This window comes from Phyllobates terribilis, unplaced genomic scaffold (assembly GCF_046119375.1).
Source record: "Phyllobates terribilis strain yellow unplaced genomic scaffold, ASM4611937v1 Scaffold_12__6_contigs__length_324123572, whole genome shotgun sequence".
In the NCBI taxonomy this organism is placed as follows: Eukaryota; Metazoa; Chordata; class Amphibia; order Anura; family Dendrobatidae; genus Phyllobates; species Phyllobates terribilis.
Window position 1 is genome coordinate 291,081,276 of NW_027362772.1, and position 20,260 is coordinate 291,101,535.

The 20,260-nt window shown below is 44.4% G+C and overlaps 1 protein-coding gene across 12 annotated transcripts in view; it reads left to right on the forward strand.

Moving 5' to 3' along the window:
* The first annotated feature begins 9,465 nt into the window (after window positions 1–9,465).
* LOC141172709 (carotenoid-cleaving dioxygenase, mitochondrial-like) overlaps window positions 9,466–20,260 on the forward strand; it is a 74,604-nt gene continuing 63,809 nt past the window's right edge. For 5 of the 12 annotated variants that reach the window (XM_073657157.1, XM_073657165.1, XM_073657161.1 and 2 more), the window contains exons 1-2: window positions 9,481–9,596; window positions 18,121–18,322. In XM_073657157.1, the coding sequence (XP_073513258.1) occupies window positions 18,286–18,322 (37 nt within the window). In that variant the 5' untranslated portion in view covers window positions 9,481–9,596; window positions 18,121–18,285. The other 7 variants (XM_073657166.1, XM_073657158.1, XM_073657168.1 and 4 more) reach the window with 7 other exon arrangements.

Here is a 20,260-nt window from a genome sequence, read left to right on the forward strand (position 1 = left end):
GGAAGTCCAGGTAGATTAGCTGGGGTAGGAGAAGGACGGACGGGATGAACGGGAACCAGACAGGTCTTATGGCAGCCCTGTCCCCAGCGAAGGACTTCTCCGGTCTGCCAGTCAAGAACGGGTGCATGTTTCTGGAGCCAAGGTAGGCCTAGCAAGAGGGCGTGAGAAAGTCCAGGCAGAACATGGAAGGAGATACTTTCAGAATGCAGCATTCCCACCTGCAGAGTAATGGATTCGGTGATGAGTTGGATGGGGCGTGGTAAGAGCCCCCCATCCACGGCAGCAACAGACAAGGGTACAGCCAGAGGTTTGGTGGGGATGCGGTACCTCTCCACCAGGGACTGTGAAATAAGATTCCCGGCTGCTCCAGAGTCCAGTTGGGCTAGTTCGAAATAACGGTTCTCCCCGTAGACGATTGAAACTGACAACAGCAGGGATGGAGAGGATTTATTCTTGTCTAGGTGGACCTCTCTGAGCGAACCTAGACACAGGCGTTTCCCAATCTCTCCGGGCAGGCACGGATCCGGTGCTCCTTACTGCCACAGTAGAAGCAGGTCCCCTCGGCACGACGTAAGTCCTGACGGGTCTTGACCATCTTGGTCTGGTCGACCTGCATAGGCTCAGGAGGGTGTACCTGGTTAGAGACAGAAGGAGTGACGGGTTTCTGAAAAGTAGGAGCTAGACGTGGTAACCTCCTCTCACGGGTGACCTCTCTGGCACGCTCCTGGAACCGTAGGTCAATCCGGGTGGCAAGAGTTATTAAGTCATCGAGAGTGGTAGGAATGTCCCGACCGGCAAGTTCATCTTTAATACGGCCGGACAGACCCTCCCAGAAGACGGAAACCAGAGCGTCGTTTTCCCAGGCCAGCTCCGAGGCAAGGGTACGGAACCGTATGGCATATTGGCCCACGGTGAGACTTTCCTGACGGAGGCGTAGCAACGATGATGCGGATGAGGTCTTCCGTCCGGGTTCGTCGAAGACTTTCCGGAAAGCCGTGAGAAAAGCAGGCAAGTTGGACACCAGGGGGTCTCCTCTCTCCCATAGAGGATTTAGCCAGGCCAGGGCCTCCCCGGTGAGATGGGACATGATGAATGCAATTTTGGCTCGGTCGGAGTTAAACTGGTGGGACAAAAGTTCAAAGTGCAGGGTGCACTGATTTATGAAGCCCCGAGCCTGGGCGGAGTCGCCTCCGAAGCGAGGAGGTGCAGAAAGCCGGGGTCCAGGGTAGGATACCATGGTATTAGTGGGCAGCGGAGCTGCCGGATTGCGAGACATGGCACTGGCGGAGGTTGCTGGTGGAGCAGTCAGAGTGTCCAGGCGAGTATTGACATTTCGCAGGTGACCCAGGATGGACTCCTGTTGGTACCTTTGACGGGACAGTTCATGACACAGGTCCGAGAGCGAGGGAGCTTGGGTGCCACCGGGTTCCATGGCCCGAGCAAACTGTAACGGGTCTGGGAGGCGGAACCTCAGAGCTACTATACAAGGAGGCGGTCCTTGTAAGGGAGCGGGTGGCGACCAGGGAAGACGGGCTGGAAGTCTCAGCAGGTGAACGGGACAGTCTCTGAGTGAACGGGACAGTCTCTGAGTGAACGGGACAGTCTCTGAGTGAACGGGCTGGAGGTCACGGCAAGTGACCGGGGCAGTCTCTAGGTATAGGGTTGGTACGACCTGTGGCGGCTGAAGATAGACGTGAGCTCCCAGGTGAGCAGGCGAGAGTCTCTGGATGAACGGGTGGTCACAGCATGTGACGGCGGAGCCTCCAGGAAGACCAGCGGACAGGCGACAGATGAGCGCTCCCAGGTGAGCGGGCAGAAGTCTCTGGACAGGCGGGTGGTCACAGCACGTGACGGCAGAGCCTCCGGGTAGGCAAACAGAAAGGTAGCAGAAGAGCGCTCCCAGGTGAGCGGGCAGGAGTCACTGGACAGGCAGGTGGTCACAGCACGTGACGGCGGAGCCTCCAGGTAGGCTAGCAGGCAGATAGCAGATGTGCGCTCCCAGGTGAGCGGGCAAGCTGGTCCATAGACAGACTGACAGGAGTTGGAAGGCAGACCGTCGGACCTCAGGCAGGCAGGCAGGTAGCTGATGTGCGCTCCCAGGTGAGCGGGCAGGCTGGTCCTTAGACAGACTGACAGGATTAGTAAGGCAGACCGTCGGACCTCAGACAAGCTGGCAGGTATCTGATGTGCGCTCCCAGGTGAGTGGGCAGGCTGGTCCTTAGACAGACTGACAGGATTAGTAAGGCAGACCGTCGGACCTCAGACTAGCAGGCAGGTAGCAAGTAATCAGGCAGGAATCTGGCAGGTAACTGGCAGGTAACTGGCAATGGGACCTGAGGGCTGAAGCACAGGTGAGACACAGGTGCAAACAACATTGCTCGGGCACCTCCATTTTGGAGGAGGTGCCTTATATACGGTAAAGTCCTCCGGCCATTGGCCGGGGACTCCTTAGGACGGCGCGCGCGGCCCCTTTAAGAGGGAGGGAGGGCGCGCGCGCGCGCGCCCTAAGCACAGTGGCCGGGAAGGAGCGCGCGCTGCCAGCAGAGCGGGAGAGGGACGCCGGGCACGGAGCAGAGCGGTGAGGGGAACAGCGTCCCTGCCTAGCAGAGGGCAGGGACGCCGGCACTACACTGGATGATGTTGCCAGCAACTTACCATTCACTAGACTGTTTCACGTCTGTCACATTTGCTCAGTGTTAACCTGAATCATCTGTGAAGAGAATGGACACCATTGGTGGACCTGACAGTTTTTGGGCTTCTTTGGCCAATGTCAATCGAGCTGTACAGTGCTGAGCTATGAGCACAGGTCCTACTACAGGACGTCAGACCCTCATCGAACCTGCTTCTGACAATTTTCTCAGTAACATGCACATCAGTGGTCTACTTGTGGTCATTGTGTAGGGTTTCTGCAATATTCCTCCTGTTCCTCTTCACACAAAGGATCAGATACGAGTCCTGCTGCTGCATTGATGCCTTTCTACATCCCTGTCCAGGTCTCCTGTTGTAATGGCCCATGTCCTGGTATCTGCTCCATGCTCATGAGATTCTGCAGGGAGACACAGCAAACCTTGTATGGATGAGCCCTCCTGGAGGAGCTGGACGACCTGAATTGGCTACAGGTACAACCTTATGCTACAAATGGTGACAAGGACATGAGCAAAGCACAAAACTAGAGAAGAATCTGTCGGTAAGGAGAAAGGAATTGTCGGTAGCTCATTCCCTTTTAGGGGGTCGTCTTACTGTTCCTCTCCAGGACTCCTGTTGTCACTTTCATTTGCACCACAGCCGGCAATGATGATTCACAATGGTTTCTGCTTCCTAACTGCACAGACTGATATCCCCAAAGTCATCCCCAAAATGTCATTGAACATTGTATATTACCAGTACGGTATGTACTGTTTTACATCAAACTGTAGGTAAACCTCCTGTATAACATATGTCATGACATCCAGCACTGTATAAAAAATCTAAAGCAAGCGGGCACCCCCAAAATAATGGGGAGTATACACTGCATAGTAAAAAACATGACAATATGCCACCCCCTGAGGAAGCCGAATCTTGGCGATACGCATGGGGATTCCTCTGTCTCGCACAAGGATTTTTTCTATTACTTAATCCTTACTATTACTTAATCTCCCCTGGACTGTTATGTATTTAATATGCTAATATATTTTTTTTATTATTGCCACTTTTCATGTGTTTTTTTTGTTGCTGTGCTAATTTTTCATTACTGATTAATTTTTATTTGCTCATCACATGTTTTTCTGGAGTCCCAGGGGGTTTCTTTCTGGATATCAACCAGCACTCCATGTGGGAGGTCTGTTGTCTTACTATTTGAGCCTAGACTGTTATTTCTATGGTTTGTGCAGGTTTTTAATTGATTTTATCTTGTATGTATTTTGTGTTTTTGTGTATCTGAATCTCGATAAAAAATTAAAATATTGATTTTCTTTTTTTGGGGAGATGTGCCTGTTTTAAGCATAATTTCCTTTTCCTTTCCTAATTGACATTAACGCTAACGCTATTCAATGTAAGTGTCACGATTCCCGCACTAAGTGTGGGATTGCTACGCTGTCCTATTGAAACTGGTTCATGCTGTGTTTTGATGGACAGCTTGGCTATCCAATCCTGTGAATGGCAAGCCTAGCTGTCGGTGCTTTGATTGACAGCTCAGCTGTCCAATCTTTGACTGGGATGTGCGGGACCTTCCCCAGGTGTTCTGTTTTCTGGAGATTGCCCATGCTATTTAACTGAACTGACTGCCCCTGTTCCCTGCCAGAAGTAGTTTGTGCTTCCTGGTGAGTGTTTGCTTCATTCTCTTTGTCCCCTCCCCGCATGTTTTGCGCTCTTTAGAGAGTCAATGAACATGCAGGGGTCTCCTGCCACTCATTGTAATGCTGTAGTCATCTTGGTTGTGGCATTATAGTGATTGGCTGGCCACATAGCGTCATCAGTTCTATATAACACCTGGTGACACTATACTGGCCACAGTGTACCCCGGAAACAGGCAGAGTAGGGAGAGCTGCTGAGTAAGGGACAGAATTCTTACTTGTTTTAGTCAGGTATTCCACAGTAAGATATACATCTAAACTAACATAACAGTCCTTCTGAGGACTAATCCAGCAGCATATATAAATCCCGGTGATAACAGGAGTTAGGCAGGCATAGATGGTGGACACTATACAACACAATAGTGTCCATCGCAGCTTCTGTCTGATAGCCATTGGACTAGATATCAGGTTTTTTTGCTCTTAATCCTGATTATTTTCTTAAAAAGTAATAGAGTCCAACATTTTACTGCTCCATTTGCTTGTTAGCACTGCAGAATACAGCCAGATCTTTTCCATCATCAGACGTGATCTCATATTACTGCTTTACAAATCCAGAAATTTGTAGGGAACATGTAAAATATTCTACTCCACTTACAGTTTAGCAGCAGTGTGCTTGTGAAGCTATTCACACGAGGTCGCTACCAATAAAAGTAGACTACAAGGCCTGTATTTAAAACCGTGGGCGTCCGTCAGATGTATCACATATTACTGCGGTACAAATCCAGCAATTTGTAGGGACCATGCAAAATATTATCCTCCATTTAAAATGGGCAAGGTGCGTGGCAAGGGATGGGGAAGTGGATGTGATGGTGATGGTGCATGCAGAGGCCGAGGCCGTGGGCAAGCTGAAATTATGCCACAACAAGCACCAGCATCTTGTCGCCCTACCTTCTTGTCCCAATTACTAGGGGACTGCAGCACACCACTATTAAACCCAGAGCAGTGTCAAAAGGTTGTTGGTTGGATAGCAGATAATGCTTCCAGTCACTTTGCCACTACCACCACCACCCTTTCTTCCACACGGTCAAGTCTCAGTAGCCGTGAGTCTAGACCGCATATTCCTCACCCTGATCCTCCTTCCTCCCACCATGCTGAGTGCCCGGAGACAACTGATCACACACGCCCGGCCAGCTTCAAGTGGAGCAAGAGGAGATCGCATGTACAAATGCCCAAATATTTGAGTATCCACGGTCACACGAAGGCAATGGTGAAAAAGTGAAATTACTGTCGCAAGAGGTAGATGATGATGAGACACAATTGCCAGAAAGTCAGGAGGAGGACCATGGTGCGGAAGTGGAAGACGAGGTGGTGGACGATGAAATCACTGACCCAACCTGGCAAGGTGACATGCAGAGCGAGGACAGCAGCACACAGGTGGAGGGAGGCGTAGCACCACAACAGGCAGGAACAAGCAGTGTGGTGGCTACAGACACAAGGCGGGCAACTGTTCCCCGGAACACCAACATGACAGAAGTTGCCAGTACAATTGTTAGGTCTTTCCGAGTCTGGTTGTTTTTTAAAGACTGTCCAGATAACCCCAGATAGGTAATTTGCAACATCTGCCAAGCTAGCAACAGCAGGGGCAGCAAAACCACCAACCTGGCCACCACCAGCATGCTCAGGCACATGACAGCAAAGCACCTGACTAGATGGGCCGAGCGCCAGGGTCCAGAAACAGTGTCTGTGGGTGACGCCACTGCTTGTTCCTCTCTTGTGCGTACACGCCAATCCCCTGTCCATGCCGCATGGGAAGATGACTCCTGCCCTGCACCTGTCGTTGCACATTCGCATCTACCACTATCAACAACCACGTCCATGTCCTTGTCCCAGCACAGTGTTCAGTTTTCCCTACCCCAGTCCTTGGAACGTGAGCACAAATATGCAGCCACCCACCCACAGGCTACACTACTAAACTCATACATTTCTCGAAATGTTGCCTTTTAGGCTCGTGGAGACGGAAGCTTTCCACAACCTGATGGCAGCGGCCATCCCTCGGTACTCAGTCCCCAGCCACCACTATTTCTCCCGGTGTGCCGTCCCCGCATTACACAAGCACGTGTCCCAGAACATTAGCCGTGCCCTCAACAATGCAGTTACTGGGAAGGTCCCTGGGTACCATCCCTGGCCAAGTGCTTGTGGCCAGGGATGGTACATATTACTGACTGCACACTGAGTTAATATAATGAAAGCCGGGACCTAGTCGGACCTTGGGACGGAACACTTCCTCCCGACACCAAGGAATGCAGACCCTGGGTCAATCATGGTTGCCCCCACATTCTACAGCTCCTGCATCTCCTCCGCCTCCTCAGCCTCCATCTACAAAATGACCACATCAGTCGTAAACTGGAAGCACTACAGCACTGCCTCGGCCAAGCGGCAACAGGCACTGCTGAAGCTAATATACTTAGGGGACAAACCGCACACCTCTGAAGAGTTGTTGACAGCTGTAACAGAGCAGGCACATCTGTGGTTGTCACAGATGAACCTACAGCCAGGTATGGTCGTGTGTGACAATGGGCGGAACCTGGTGGCGGCTCTGAAGCTAAGCAACCTCACACACGTACCATGTCTGGCCCATGTGCTCAACCTAGTGGTTCAGCGGTTTCTCAAAACCTACCTGGATCTGCCTTATCTGCTTGTCAAAGTACGCCATGTGTGTGCCCATTTCAGAAAGTCACCTACAGTTTCCGCCACCTCGCTGTGATTCAGCAGCGTTTGCAGCTTCCAGCTCACCAACTGGTGTGCAATCTCACCACGCGTTGGAACTCAACCTTGCAAATGTTAGGAAGGATTTGTGAGCAGCAGAGGGCAGTTGTTGAGTACCAAGTTAAACACGCCCGTCGACATTCAGGTCAGCCTCCACACATAAGAACTGAGGAGTGGGCATGGATGTCAGACATCTTTGACCTCCTCCAAAACTTTGAGGACTCCACCAAGATGGTGAGCGGCAATGATGTCATAATTAGCGTCACTATCCTGCTTCTGTCTTCTGAAACGCTCGCTGCTCACAATTAAAGAGGAGGCACTGCAGGTGCAACACGTTGAGATGGAGACAGGAACCATACAGGGTGATTCCACACAGCCCCGCCTCAGCTCATCCCAATGCAGATTGGGTGTTAATGGGAAGGAGGAGGAAGAGGATGAGGAGGAACAGGAGTTGGTTTCCTGAGCTACAGATGGTACTACCCACACCACATGCATACCATCTGTTCAGTGTGGATAGCCTGAGGAGGAGGAGGAGGAGGAAGAGAGCATGGACAGTCGTCCTCTTGTTCAGGACAGGGAAGACTTGACTGTTGGCAGTCTGGCACACATGGCTGAGTTTATGTTACGCTGTCTTTCCCTTGACCTTCGTGTTGTACGCATTTTGGCCAACAGTCATTACTTGTTGGTGACACTTCTAGACCCACGCTCCAAGGAGAACTTTCTATCTCTGCTTCAAGTGGCGGAGAGGTCTAATAAAATGTTGCAGTACCAGAAGGCCCTTGTTGCGAAGTTATTAAAAAAATTCCCATCTGAAAACGCTGGCGGCAGAGGTCACAGTTCCTTTGACACACAAGGAGTACAAGTGAGGGAGACACAAATACGACGCAGCAGAGGCAGGGGAACACTGTCTAAGGTGTGGGACAGTTTTCTCAGACCCTCCCAACACTCAGACCCTGATGCGTGTGGTATTCTGACAAGGAGTGAAAAGTTTTGGAGGATGCTGAAGGAGTACCTTGCCGACTGTACCTACATCCCTGTGATTCCTCTGTGCTTTATAATTATTGTCTCTCTACGCCTTGGCGGTCCTGGCCTGCTCTGCCGCTAGAGTTTTGTCAGAGCGGGTTTTAAGTGCCGCCGGGGGCATTATAACTGATAGGCGCACCCGCCTGTCAACTGAAAATGCTGACAGGCTGACTCTTATAAAAATGAACAAGGGCTGGATTTGGCCAGACTTCTCAACACCACCGGATGATAGCAGTAGAGCATAAAGTCAAATCCAGTGGCTTTTTTGGGAGGTCTATTCCCATGCACTTCTTCACATCCAGACATGGGTATACGCTTCCTGATTTTGCCTAATTTCTGTTGTCCTCCTCCTCATCCTCAACCACCATATCACCAGGGTGACCGTGATGCAACACCCACATAAATTTTTTTTTAATGGTGTTTATGATGTCCATAGGATTTTTTTTTTAGAGGCCTACCTCTAACATTCTGTATGATATATACAGTATGTTCATGTATACCCCCTAGGGATAAATGTTTTTCGCCCATGCACTTAGTGCATTGGCATTGCCAGTATAGGAGGGCCACTCCTTAACAATGGTAGTAATTTTTTGAAGGAGGACCTCCTCTATATCTCTTCAAAGGGTCCAAAAAGTGAAAAGCCTATTTGATACAATACTTCTATTCAACAAACACCCAATCACGTCAAAGAAGTATAGATGCACAAGTTTGATAAAAAGGTTTGGAACTTTTATTGAATTATTTAAAAGAAATTTATAAAAACATACATAAAGGGGAAGTGAACCAATGAAGGTGCCTGCAGTGCTAGTAACAAGGATAATCAATCATTTATTCTGTTTAACGAGACTAACAAAAGGAGATCATATCAATGAGCCCAGTAATAAATATATGAAGAATTAAATAAATAAATAAGTAAAAGGATCAGTATCCAAAATTCATTCATCTAATAAGCATTAGTGGATAACAAGTACACACCTTAAAGTATTCAGTATAGAAAAATATAGTCAAAATGCCATGAAAGTATATATCTATAAATATATCAATAGATCATATAGAGAGAAGCCATAAAGCCCACAAGTGGTAGACAAGTGTCAATATAGGGCAAAGTCAATTATAGCCCACAAAATACAGATGGTATCACCAAGCATGGAGATAAGTAGATGGTGTCATCAGGCATAGAGATAAACAGAATGTAAATAAAGACAATAAAACCTTTCCACTGTAGGTAGAGACAGCCCCAATGTGCATTTCGCAATCAGCTACTTGGGGGGGGGGGAGTAGTACATAGGAGCCAGTGTGTGTTCCTTTTTATAGTGCTTTGCTGATAGCACGTGTGATTATGTCGGCGCTTTCCGGAGGTCAGGGAGAGCGGAAGTACGGGGCTGCGGCGCTCCACGTCATCCATCACCTCCCCCCGGCCGACGCGTCAGCTCAGAGGGAGGGGAGGGACGACACCAAGGGCATGTCACCCCAGCAACGAGCTCAGCCTGCATGTACGGAAGGGAGAAGAGGACGACATCTGCTTAATATTATCAGGTCATAAACCAAAATAGACATAGAACAAGTGGTGTAGCCAGACGCGTCCTCCTTAGACAAACTTCAAGTTAGTAAGCAACCCTACATAAGGGAGAGATTGTAGAAGAGGATGGATATTAGGCTCATGCATAGGTACCCAGCTTATTAATAAGGAGTGGGGGATTAATTTTGTTGTTTATTTATTATTTTATTAATAGTTATCATTATAATTACTATATCATTACAATTATTACAATACCATAGTAATTAGAATTATTATTCATTTATTATTGATTTGTTCTTAATTATTAATTTATTTTAAATGATTATAATTATTGTTATTTTATAGTTAATATTAATAAGGAAACGGGAATTATAAAAAAAAAAAAAAAAAAAAATGCTAGATGAGGTAGTACCATACTATCCATATAGAGCACAACAGGGGGAAAAAATACTGGAGACTGTATATACTCATACATGAAGGATCCATATCAGACTAGATTAACTAGATGTCAAAAATACCATACATACACCCCGAGTCAAGGACACCATATACATACATACATATCGATATGCAAGTGCACATACATATATATGTACACGTGTCATCCACATAAAAAAAGTGCATAAACATACATACACAAAATATCAGTGGAAAAAAAAATAAAAAAAATTGTGTGTGAAGGTGCATGTGTGTACAGTCATGGCCAAAAGTTTTGAGAATGACACCAAAATTATATTTTCACATGATCTGCTGGCCTCTGGTTTTTATTAGTGTTTGTCTGATGTTTATATCACATACAGAAATATAATTGCAATCATATTCTGAGTACCAATAGGTTATATTGACTGTTAGAATGAGTTAATGCAGCAAGTCAATATTTGCAGTGTTGCCCCTTCTTCTTCAAGATCTCTGTAATTCTCCCTGGCATGCTCTCAATCAACTTTTGGACCAAATCCTGACTGATAGCAGTCCATTCTTGCATAATCAATGCTTGCATTTTGCCAGAATTTGTTGGTTTTTGTTTGTCCACCCGTCTCTTGATGATTGACCACAAGTTCTCAATGGGATTAAGATCTGGGGAGTTTCCAGGCCATGGACCCAAAATCTCTATGTTTTGTTCCATGAGCCATTTAGTTATCACCTTTGCTTTATGGCAAGGTGCTCCATCATGCTGGAAAAGGCATTGTTGGGCGCCAAACTGCTCTTGGACGGTTGGGAGAAGTTGCTCTTGGAGGACATTCTGGTACCATTCTTTATTCATGGCTGTGTTTTTAGGCAAGACTGTGAGTGAGCCGATTCCCTTGGCTGAGAAGCAACCCCACACATGAATGGTTTCAGGATGCTTTACAGTTGGCATGAGACAAGACTGGTGGTAGCGCTCACCTCTTCTTCTCCGAATAAACTGTTTTCCAGATGTCCCAAACAATCGAAAAGGGGATTCATCAGAGAAAATGACTTTGCCCCAGTCCTCAGCAGTCCACTCCCTGTACCTTTTGCAGAATATCAGTCGGTCCCTGATGTTTTTTCTGGAGAGAAGTGGCTTCTTTGCTGCCCTCCTTGAAACCAGCCCTTGCTCAAAGAGTCTCCGCCTCACAGTGCGTGCAGAAGCACTCACACCAGCCTGCTGCCATTCCTGAGCAAGCTCGGCACTGCTGGTAGTCCGATCCCGCAGCTGAAACAGTTTTAAGATACGGTCCTGGCGCTTGCTGGTCTTTCTTGGGCGCCCTGGAGCCTTTTTGACAACAATGGAAGCTCTCTCCTTGAAGTTCTTGATGATGCGATAGATTGTTGACTGAGGTGCAATCTTTGTAGCTGCGATACTCTTCCCTGTTAGGCCATTTTTGTGCAGTGCAATTATGGCTGCACGTGTTTCTTTAGAGATAACCATGGTTAACTGAACAGAAACAATGATACCAAGAACCAGCCTCCTTTTAAAGTGTCCAGTGATGCCATTCTTACTTAATCATGACTGATTGATCGCCAGCCCTGTCCTCATCAACACCCACACCTGTGTTAATGGATCAATCACTAAAACGATGTTAGCTGCTCCTTTTAAGGCAGGACTGCAATGATGTTGAAATGTGTTTTGGGGGTTAAAGTTCATTTTCTGGGCAAATATTGACTTTGCAAGTACAGTAATTGCTGTTAAGCTGATCACTCTTTGACATTCAGGAGTATATGCAAATTGCCATTACAAAAAATGAAGCAATAAACTTTGGAAAAATTACTATTTGTCTCATTCTCAATACTTTTGGCCATGACTGTATGGGTATAGGTGTACTCATGTATATAGAAGTAATTAAATATATTGTTAATAAATACATTAGGAAGACACTTGTCAAATGTGTTAAAGTGCATATTAATAAGGTGCATAAGTGGCAATGATAGAATTAATTAGTGATAATAATACTAATAGTAAAAAGGTGAAGATCAATACTAGCAGTGAATAGAGTATACCCAGAAGTGAATATGCTATATTTTAATAAAAGTGAATAAAAAACACCGTTGAGTCATATAAGATAAAAAGGACAAGAGTAAAAAACTCATCATCCACCTAGGACATGTGAGATATGCAAGGAGTAATTATAGGGAGATGATCTGGGTGTAACTGCTGATATACAAGTTTGCATAAAATTATAACAGTTGTAAAGTATTAGAACAGAACAAATATTAAAACAAAAAACAGAAAAAATGGATATAGCTCATCCTTCCTCTCACAATATATATGGAGAGTTTCCTTCGGAGTGCCAGATCTTGTAGTATCTGATTAAGTGGATATCCATCAATTACAAATGAATGGTATGAAAAGGAAGTCACAAAGGAATAAATGAAGCATCGCCCTCTAGGATATGATGACCAGTAAATGAGGCATCGCCCTCTAGGATATGATGACCGGTAAATGAGGCATCACCCTCTGGGATATGGTGACTGATGGAGAGAATTCCCTTTGGAATGCTAGGTCTTGTAGCATCTTGTTAAGTGGATATCCATCCGTTGCAGGTGAATGTGCGGGCTGGAGACCACGGAAAGGTAAACGGAACATCATCCTCTATGATGTAATGACCAATAAACTAGAAAAGGAAAGACATGGAGGCTTAGGACAACTGTACAATACAGACCTATGTAACAACTAGAAGGATAAAAACACATAAAACACATAAAATACAGTAAAAAGGCAAAATGGCACTACAAAAAAGAAGCAAAACTCAAAACCTCATTTAATCCCTTAGGACGGATGCAGTCAATTTTCATAATCCATTGTGTTTCTAATTGGGCCAAACTTTTCTTTCAATTTCCTCCACGGCCATCAAGATGAACTCGATCAATCCCAATGATTTTTAAAAGTTTAGAGTCACATCCATGGTGAGTTTTAAAATGTTTAGGAATAGGTTTGAGAGCAGAGACATCCTGAATGTCGATGGCGTTCCTTATGTCTCGAACATGTTCCCGTACTCTGATTCTGAGTTGCCGGGACGTCAGGCCTACATAAATCAAGCCACAAGGGCAAGTGGCATAGTACACCACTCCTTCAGTGCCACAGGTGATGTGCTGTGTTATTTTAAATTCTCTGGATCCATCACTAGAGGTAACATGAAAGGACCGTTTTAAGTTAGCACACGCGGCACAACTCTCGCAGGGGAAGAAGCCCCATTTTGGACCCTTGGACCCAAAAGCCCGTTCAGGTCCCGGATCCTTATGGTAGCTATGTACCAGTAGATCTCGCAGATTTTTGGATCGCCTATATGTGACAGAGGGGAACCCTGTCACATATTTGCACAATATCTGATCACCCTCTATAATTGGCCAGAATTTACACAGAGCCTGTCTCACAAGATCATGTTTGTCATTGTATGTAGTTATAAACCTCACCTGTGTGTTTACATCACCTCCTTGGGAAAGTTTTTTTGTTTGTAGAAGCCCTTCTCTTTTCATTCTTTTTGCTCTGTTCAAGCCTTTTTTGATGGTCCGATTGGAATATCCTCTTTGCCGAAATCTTTCGGCCAGTTTGTCAGCCTGATGGGAGAAGGAAATGTCATCTGAGCAAATGCGCCTAACACGAAGAAACTGCCCAAAAGGAATTTTGTTCTTCAAGGACTGTGGATGTGAGGACGATGCATGTAAAAAGCTATTTACAGCAGTCTCTTTACGGTAAACGTCAGTGCACAGAAGACCATCGGGTCCCTTGTAGATACGGGTATCAAGAAACGGAATTTCAGTCTGGCTATATTGATAAATCAATTTGATATTATTGGTGTTCATGTTGAGCTCCTGAAAGAAGCCAAGAAGCTCATTTTCAGTCCCTTGCCAGATCATCAAAATGTCATCAATATAGCGTTGCCAAAAGGCAACTTTAGTAATCAAAAGGCTGCCTTCACCCAAAAATAGATTCCTCTCCCACAGCCCCAGGAATATATTAGCATACGAAGGGGCAAAGGCCGCCCCCATAGCGGTGCCCTGGAGCTGTAGGTAGAGGACCCCTTTAAAAATAAAAAAATTATGAGTTAGGGCAAATTCAAGAAGAGTCATCAGAAAATTAATCAAATCATGATCCATGTTAGACATGCATAAAAAAACTCTTGAGGCCTACAAACCATCACTGTGTCTAATTGATGTGTATAAAGATTCTACATCTAGAGACACCAGCCACATGTCTGGTTCTAAAAAAATATTATCCATTTTTCTCAAAGGATCGCTGGTGTCTCTCACATAAGATGGCAGGACTTCAACAAGTGGTTTTAGATGGTGATCAAGGTACCTACCGATATTCTCACAGAGACCTCCGTTGCCGGAAACTATCGGACGACCTGGGGGGCACTTATGATTCTTGTGAATCTTGGGGAGGAGGTATAGACAAGGAGTCTTTGGAAATTCTGGTACCAAACCGTCCCTAAGCTCTTTCGATATCGTACCGGCCTGAAGGCATCTTCGAGAAGTGTCACAAGTTGAGTCTGGAAATTGAGAGTGGGATTGAAGGTTAATCTTTTATAACAGGTAGAGTCTCTCAATTGCCTGAAAACCTCCCTTTCGTACATCGAAACCGGCCAGATGACAACATTGCCGCCTTTATCGGCCGGTTTGATGACTACTTCCTTAAACTGTTTCAATTCTCTCAATGCCTTTCGCTGTATTCCGGTCAGATTATCAAGGCGTATCCCCATGGGAATCTTTTTAAATTCATCCGATACCATTTTGACAAATATGTCAATGTTAGGGAATAAATTCATAGGTGGGAATTTTTTAGATTTAGTTACCTGAAAGGAATCCTTAGGGGGAGTGGACAACCCTCTGGTCCCAATTCCTCCAGGATAGCAATAGATTCCCTTTCTTTAGGAGTCCAGGTATCAGTAGCAAAATTCTTTTCATGAAGTTTTTTTAAAACCAACTTGCGTGCAAACAAGTGAAGATCCTTTATGGCTATAAAGATATTAAAGGAAGAGGTCGGAGAAAAAGTTAGGCCCAAACTTAATACATCAATTTGGGGTTCAGCAAGAGAGATGGTCGATAAATTAACTACCTGAAGTTTTTGAGTTTCCTTTTGTTGGACAGGCGTTCTTTTATTCGAAATATGACTTTTCCCCTGACTAAATCCCTTTCTTTTGCCCCTCGTGAATGGATAGGGGCGTGATTGGTTTGAAGATGGTTCGTCCATGGAAGATATAGATGAAATTGAAGATGTCCGTTGACGGGATGCAGTTATATGCCATCTGTAGACAAGGTTATTTTGGTAATCTTGAAGATCTCGTGTAAATTTTTTCATTTTAGTGTCTTGTACCTCTTTTTCCCAACCAATAAATAATTTGTCCAAGTCTTTTTTAAAAGACTCCATCTGTTCCAGAGTGGTAGATTCAATAAGTTTCTTCTGAGTATTGTCAATGTCCGTCTCGAGGGATTCAAGGGTCTTTTTATTAATCCCTATAAGTATCTCAATTAGGGAGCGTGAGCACCCATTACACACCTCTTCCCATCGGTTTCGAAGGAAGGTATCCTCTACAGGAAAAGAGGGAAGAATGCGAACCCTCAAACCTCTTGGAATCATGCTTTTGGCCAAATAGTTTTCCAAGGACGCCTTGTTCCACCAAGTGCGCATCCTTTTCTTAAATAGAAATCTTAATGAGTTTTTTAAATCAGTTGTAGTGCCATTTTCCAAATCATCCTTCCCGGCCACTTCCCCTTTAAAAATATTATCCACGTGTGAGAGCCAAGTTTGGTCTCTGGCATGAATATCCATGGCCAACAAAACTGTATAGGAAACAGCAAAAATTACATATTAGTCCAAAAAGTGAAAAGCCTATTTGGTACAATACTTCTATTCAACAAACACCCAATCACGTCAAAGAAGTATAGATGCACAAGTTTGATAAAAAGGTTTGGAACTTTTATTGAATTATTTAAAAGAAATTTATAAAAACACACATAAAGGGGAAGTGAACCAATGAAGGTGCCTGCAGTGCTAGTAACAAGGATAATCAATCATTTATTCTGTTTAACAAGACTAACAAAAGGAGATCATATCAATGAGCCCAGTAATAAATATATGAAGAATTAAATAAATAAATAAGTAAAAGGATCAGTATCCAAAATTCATTCATCTAATAAGCATTAGTGGATAACAAGTACACACCTTAAAGTATTCAGTATAGAAAAATATAGTCAAAATGCCATGAAACTATATATCTATAAATATATCAATAGATCATATAGAGAGAAGCCATAAAGCCCACAAGTGGTAGACAAGTGTCAATATAGGGCAAAGTCAATTATAGCCCACAAAATACAGATGGTATCACCAAGCATGGAGATAAGTAGATGGTGTCATCAGGCATAGAGATAAACAGAATGTAAATAATGACAATAAAACCTTTCAACTGCAGGTAGAGACAGCCCCAATGTGCATTTCGCAATCAGCTTCTTCGGGGGAGGGGGGGGAGTAGTACATATTAGCCAGTGTGTGTTCCTTTTTATAGTGCTTTGCTGATAGCACGTGTGATTATGTCGGTGCTTTCCGGAGGTCAGGGAGAGCGGAAGATAGCAGTAGAGCATAAAGTCAAATCCAGTGGCTTTTTTGGGAGGTCTATTCCCATGCACTTCTTCACACCCAGACATGGGTATACGCTTCCTGATTTTGCCTAATTTCTGTTGTCCTCCTCCTCATCCTCAACCACCATATCACCAGGGTGACCGTGATGCAACACCCACATAATTTTTTTTTAATGGTGTTTATGATGTCCATAGGAATTTTTTTTTAGAGGCCTACCTCTAACATTCTGTATGATATATACAGTATGTTCATGTATACCCCCTAGGGATAAATGTTTTTTGCCCATGCCAGTATAGGAGAGCCACTCCTTAACAATGGTAGTAATTTTTTGAAGGAGGACCTCCTCTACATCTCTTCAAAGGGGTATTGGAGTGTGTCCAATTTTTTGGCAGCCCTTGCATTCACTGCATAGGAAAAAACAGAATAGGAGATACACTTCCTAATAATGGGAACATTGTGTTACTGAGGCCCTCCTCTACGTGTCTTCAAAGGGGTATTGGGATACGTCCAAAATTAGGCAGCCGTTGTAGTCACTGCATACGCAATAATTGTATAGCAGAACGGCTCCTTTATAATGGGAGCATTCTGTTACTGAGGCCCTCCTCTATGTCTCTTCAAAGGGGTATTGGAGTGCGTCCAAATTTTTGGCAACCCTGCCACTCACTGCATACACAATAACAGTATGGAAGATTCGCTCCTTGATAATGGGAACAACAAACCATAGCCGACTGTTGGCTCTATAACAATAGTAAGGGCCGTCTGATGGCCCTATAAAAATAGGCTTTGTGACTTTCAGAGTCCCTCCTTCATAAATGAAACAGGATGTGTCTGATGATGTCTCACACACCACATGGCCAGATAAGGTTGTAAAATGGTAAAATGACATTTACCGGTGAATGTATTTTTCACCGTTGAAAAATGCATCAAAAACGCTACGCGTGAACATAGCCCAAGATGTTGAGGAGCATTTTTTTTTTTGGGTTATTTATTTTACCTTATATACAAGTCATTACCCTGGAAAGGATGTTCCTTAACATATTTCCCAGGAAAATCCATTTTGGTTTAGTTTTTGTATGTTTTATTGTGAGTCCGTAAAAGTGGCGTAATACCTCTGACAACATTGACAGCAGTGACCTGGGAGTCAGAAATGGATCCAGGCGTCTTCCCCATGCTGTTCCCATGTCATTTGAACACTGTTCCCATCAATTAGTGCAATTTTTAGGCCCTCTGCAGACCGCCAAGCTGGGGGGGGGGGTGCCTGAAAAATGCTCGAGTTTCCCATAGACTTACATTGGGCTCATTGCTCGGGTCGAGCACCCGAGTATTCCAATGTGCTCGACCCGAGCAACGAGTACCCGAGCATTTTAGTGCTCGCTCATCACTAGTTCCCAGTTATATAATTTCCTTCTATAAATCTGCAGCACAGGGACCTGTATATTACACCTAAGACAATGAGGTTGCACAATGCACGGGCTTTTATTCTGACGTACTCTGTACCGCAGGCAGATCTTCATGTGCTGAGCTTGTCAGTATCAATAAGCTGCAGAAGCACAGAGGATTCTGCTGAACGCCAAGAGTTTAATCATCTCTCAGTCCATCGCATCTTGTGCATTACAACCGGAAGAGCTCAGGATCTTACACAGAAGGCAGCACGGCCTCCGCCATCAATGGATTTCATACTCTCTGCCCTGTACAGAATACCAGGTAAGATATACACAGCCCTGGACGTTGCAGCAGTTTCCCTTCCACTATGGGGAGACATGTTGTTGAGTATTGGAGATACATTGATATAAATTATTAATTGCAAGATTCAATGTCACCACGTTGGCTGGAGTCACATATCACCCGGGCACGTCCGATGATCAAGTTATGCATCGGCGCACACACTAGATGTAACTTTTTTTAAATTTTTGATCCAGTTTCTGGTCCTTTCAAAAATCATATATGCAAAAGAATTAACATAGGAAATATTTACAGTACGTGGCAATAAAATAATCACGGGCCGAGCTTTGTTACAGGTGACAAGTACGAGTCTGCGCTCCCTTCTAATCTACGTCCTGACGGCTTCAGTATTTTAGGGTATTATTTTATGTGCCAGCGTCAGTGAATAGCTCAGCCTTAGTGATCCAGAAATGCCACTGAAATAAGTGTCAACTGCTGAGGACCACGACGTCTTTAGTGTGGGCGCAATTCATGGTCCTGGAATTTCTGTTCCAAAACACTTTAAAGAAAGCAAAAATCATAATTCATCACTAATGCCAAATAGAGTATTTCATCTGTTCCAGTCGGCACTCAAATTAGGGTGGTGCTCGTGTCGAGGGATGGAGTCCCACTTTACTGTAAATGTTCATATGAAGACTGGCACTCACGTAGCTTGCAGATTAATGCAGATTAATTCTTAGATTTATTCCATTGTTATGTTAATACATTAAATGCATATGACGCATTTTGAAGCCTTTTTCAAATAAGATATCACGTACAAACCTTGGCATATATATATATATATATATATATATATATATATATATATACACACACACACAATGAGGCGTTGCTTGCAACATGATCTCATTAGTGATTAACATTACTTGCATTGAATTGTCAGCTGAGTTTTCTTTATCCTTTTTTATCCATGTATATGTTATGCTGTATAGCTAGTTCATACATATAACATACACATATTGTACCTGACCTTCTTAACAGAAGTGAGCAGCAAAGGGTGTATTATTTTAACCCCTTTCCGACGAAGTCAGTAATAGTACATAGCTGCACCCTGGGATTTATGGACCAGCTACGTACTATTACGCGTGCGGCGATCGCGCCCGCACACAAGCCAAGTAATGTGTCCCTGTCTGCAGCGCTGACCACCTGACCTATAAAACTGTCCTGCTAGTTAACCCCTTTAGTGAACACGGTAAAAAATAAAAAATAAACAAAGCAAAAAAACAATGCTTTATCATACCGCCAAACAAAAAATGGAATAACACGCAATCAAAAAGACGAATGTAAATAAAAATGGTACCGCTGAAAACGTCATCTAGTCCCGAAAAAAACAAGCCGCCATACAGGTCCATCAGCTGAAAAATAAAAAAGTTATTGCTCTCCGAATAAAGCGATACAAAAATATTTTTTCTAGAAAATACTTTCTATTGTGCAAAAGCGCCAAAACATCAAAAAACTATATAAATGTGGTACCGCTGTAAACGTACTGACCCGAAGAATAAAGATGCCTCATCAATTTTACCACACGCGAAGTGGCATAAAAAAAAACCCCATAAAAACAATTCCTGAATTGCTGGTGTTTGTTTATTCTGCCTCCCAAAAATTGGAATAGAAAGCGATCAAAAAATGTCACATGCCCGAAAATGGTACCAATAAAAACGTCAACTTGTCCCGCAAAAAACAAGCCATCACATGACTCTGTCGGCCAAACCATGGAAAAATTATAGCTCTCAAAATATGGCGAAAACTAGTGCAAAAAATAGCGTCTTTTAGTGTGTGACAGCCGTCAATCGTAATAACCCGATATGATTCTGGTATCACTGTAATCGCACCAACCCGAAGAATAAAGTCGTCTAATCACTTATACCGCACGAGGAACGGTGTAAAAAAATAAACTTTAGGGTTAGGGTTAGGGTTGGG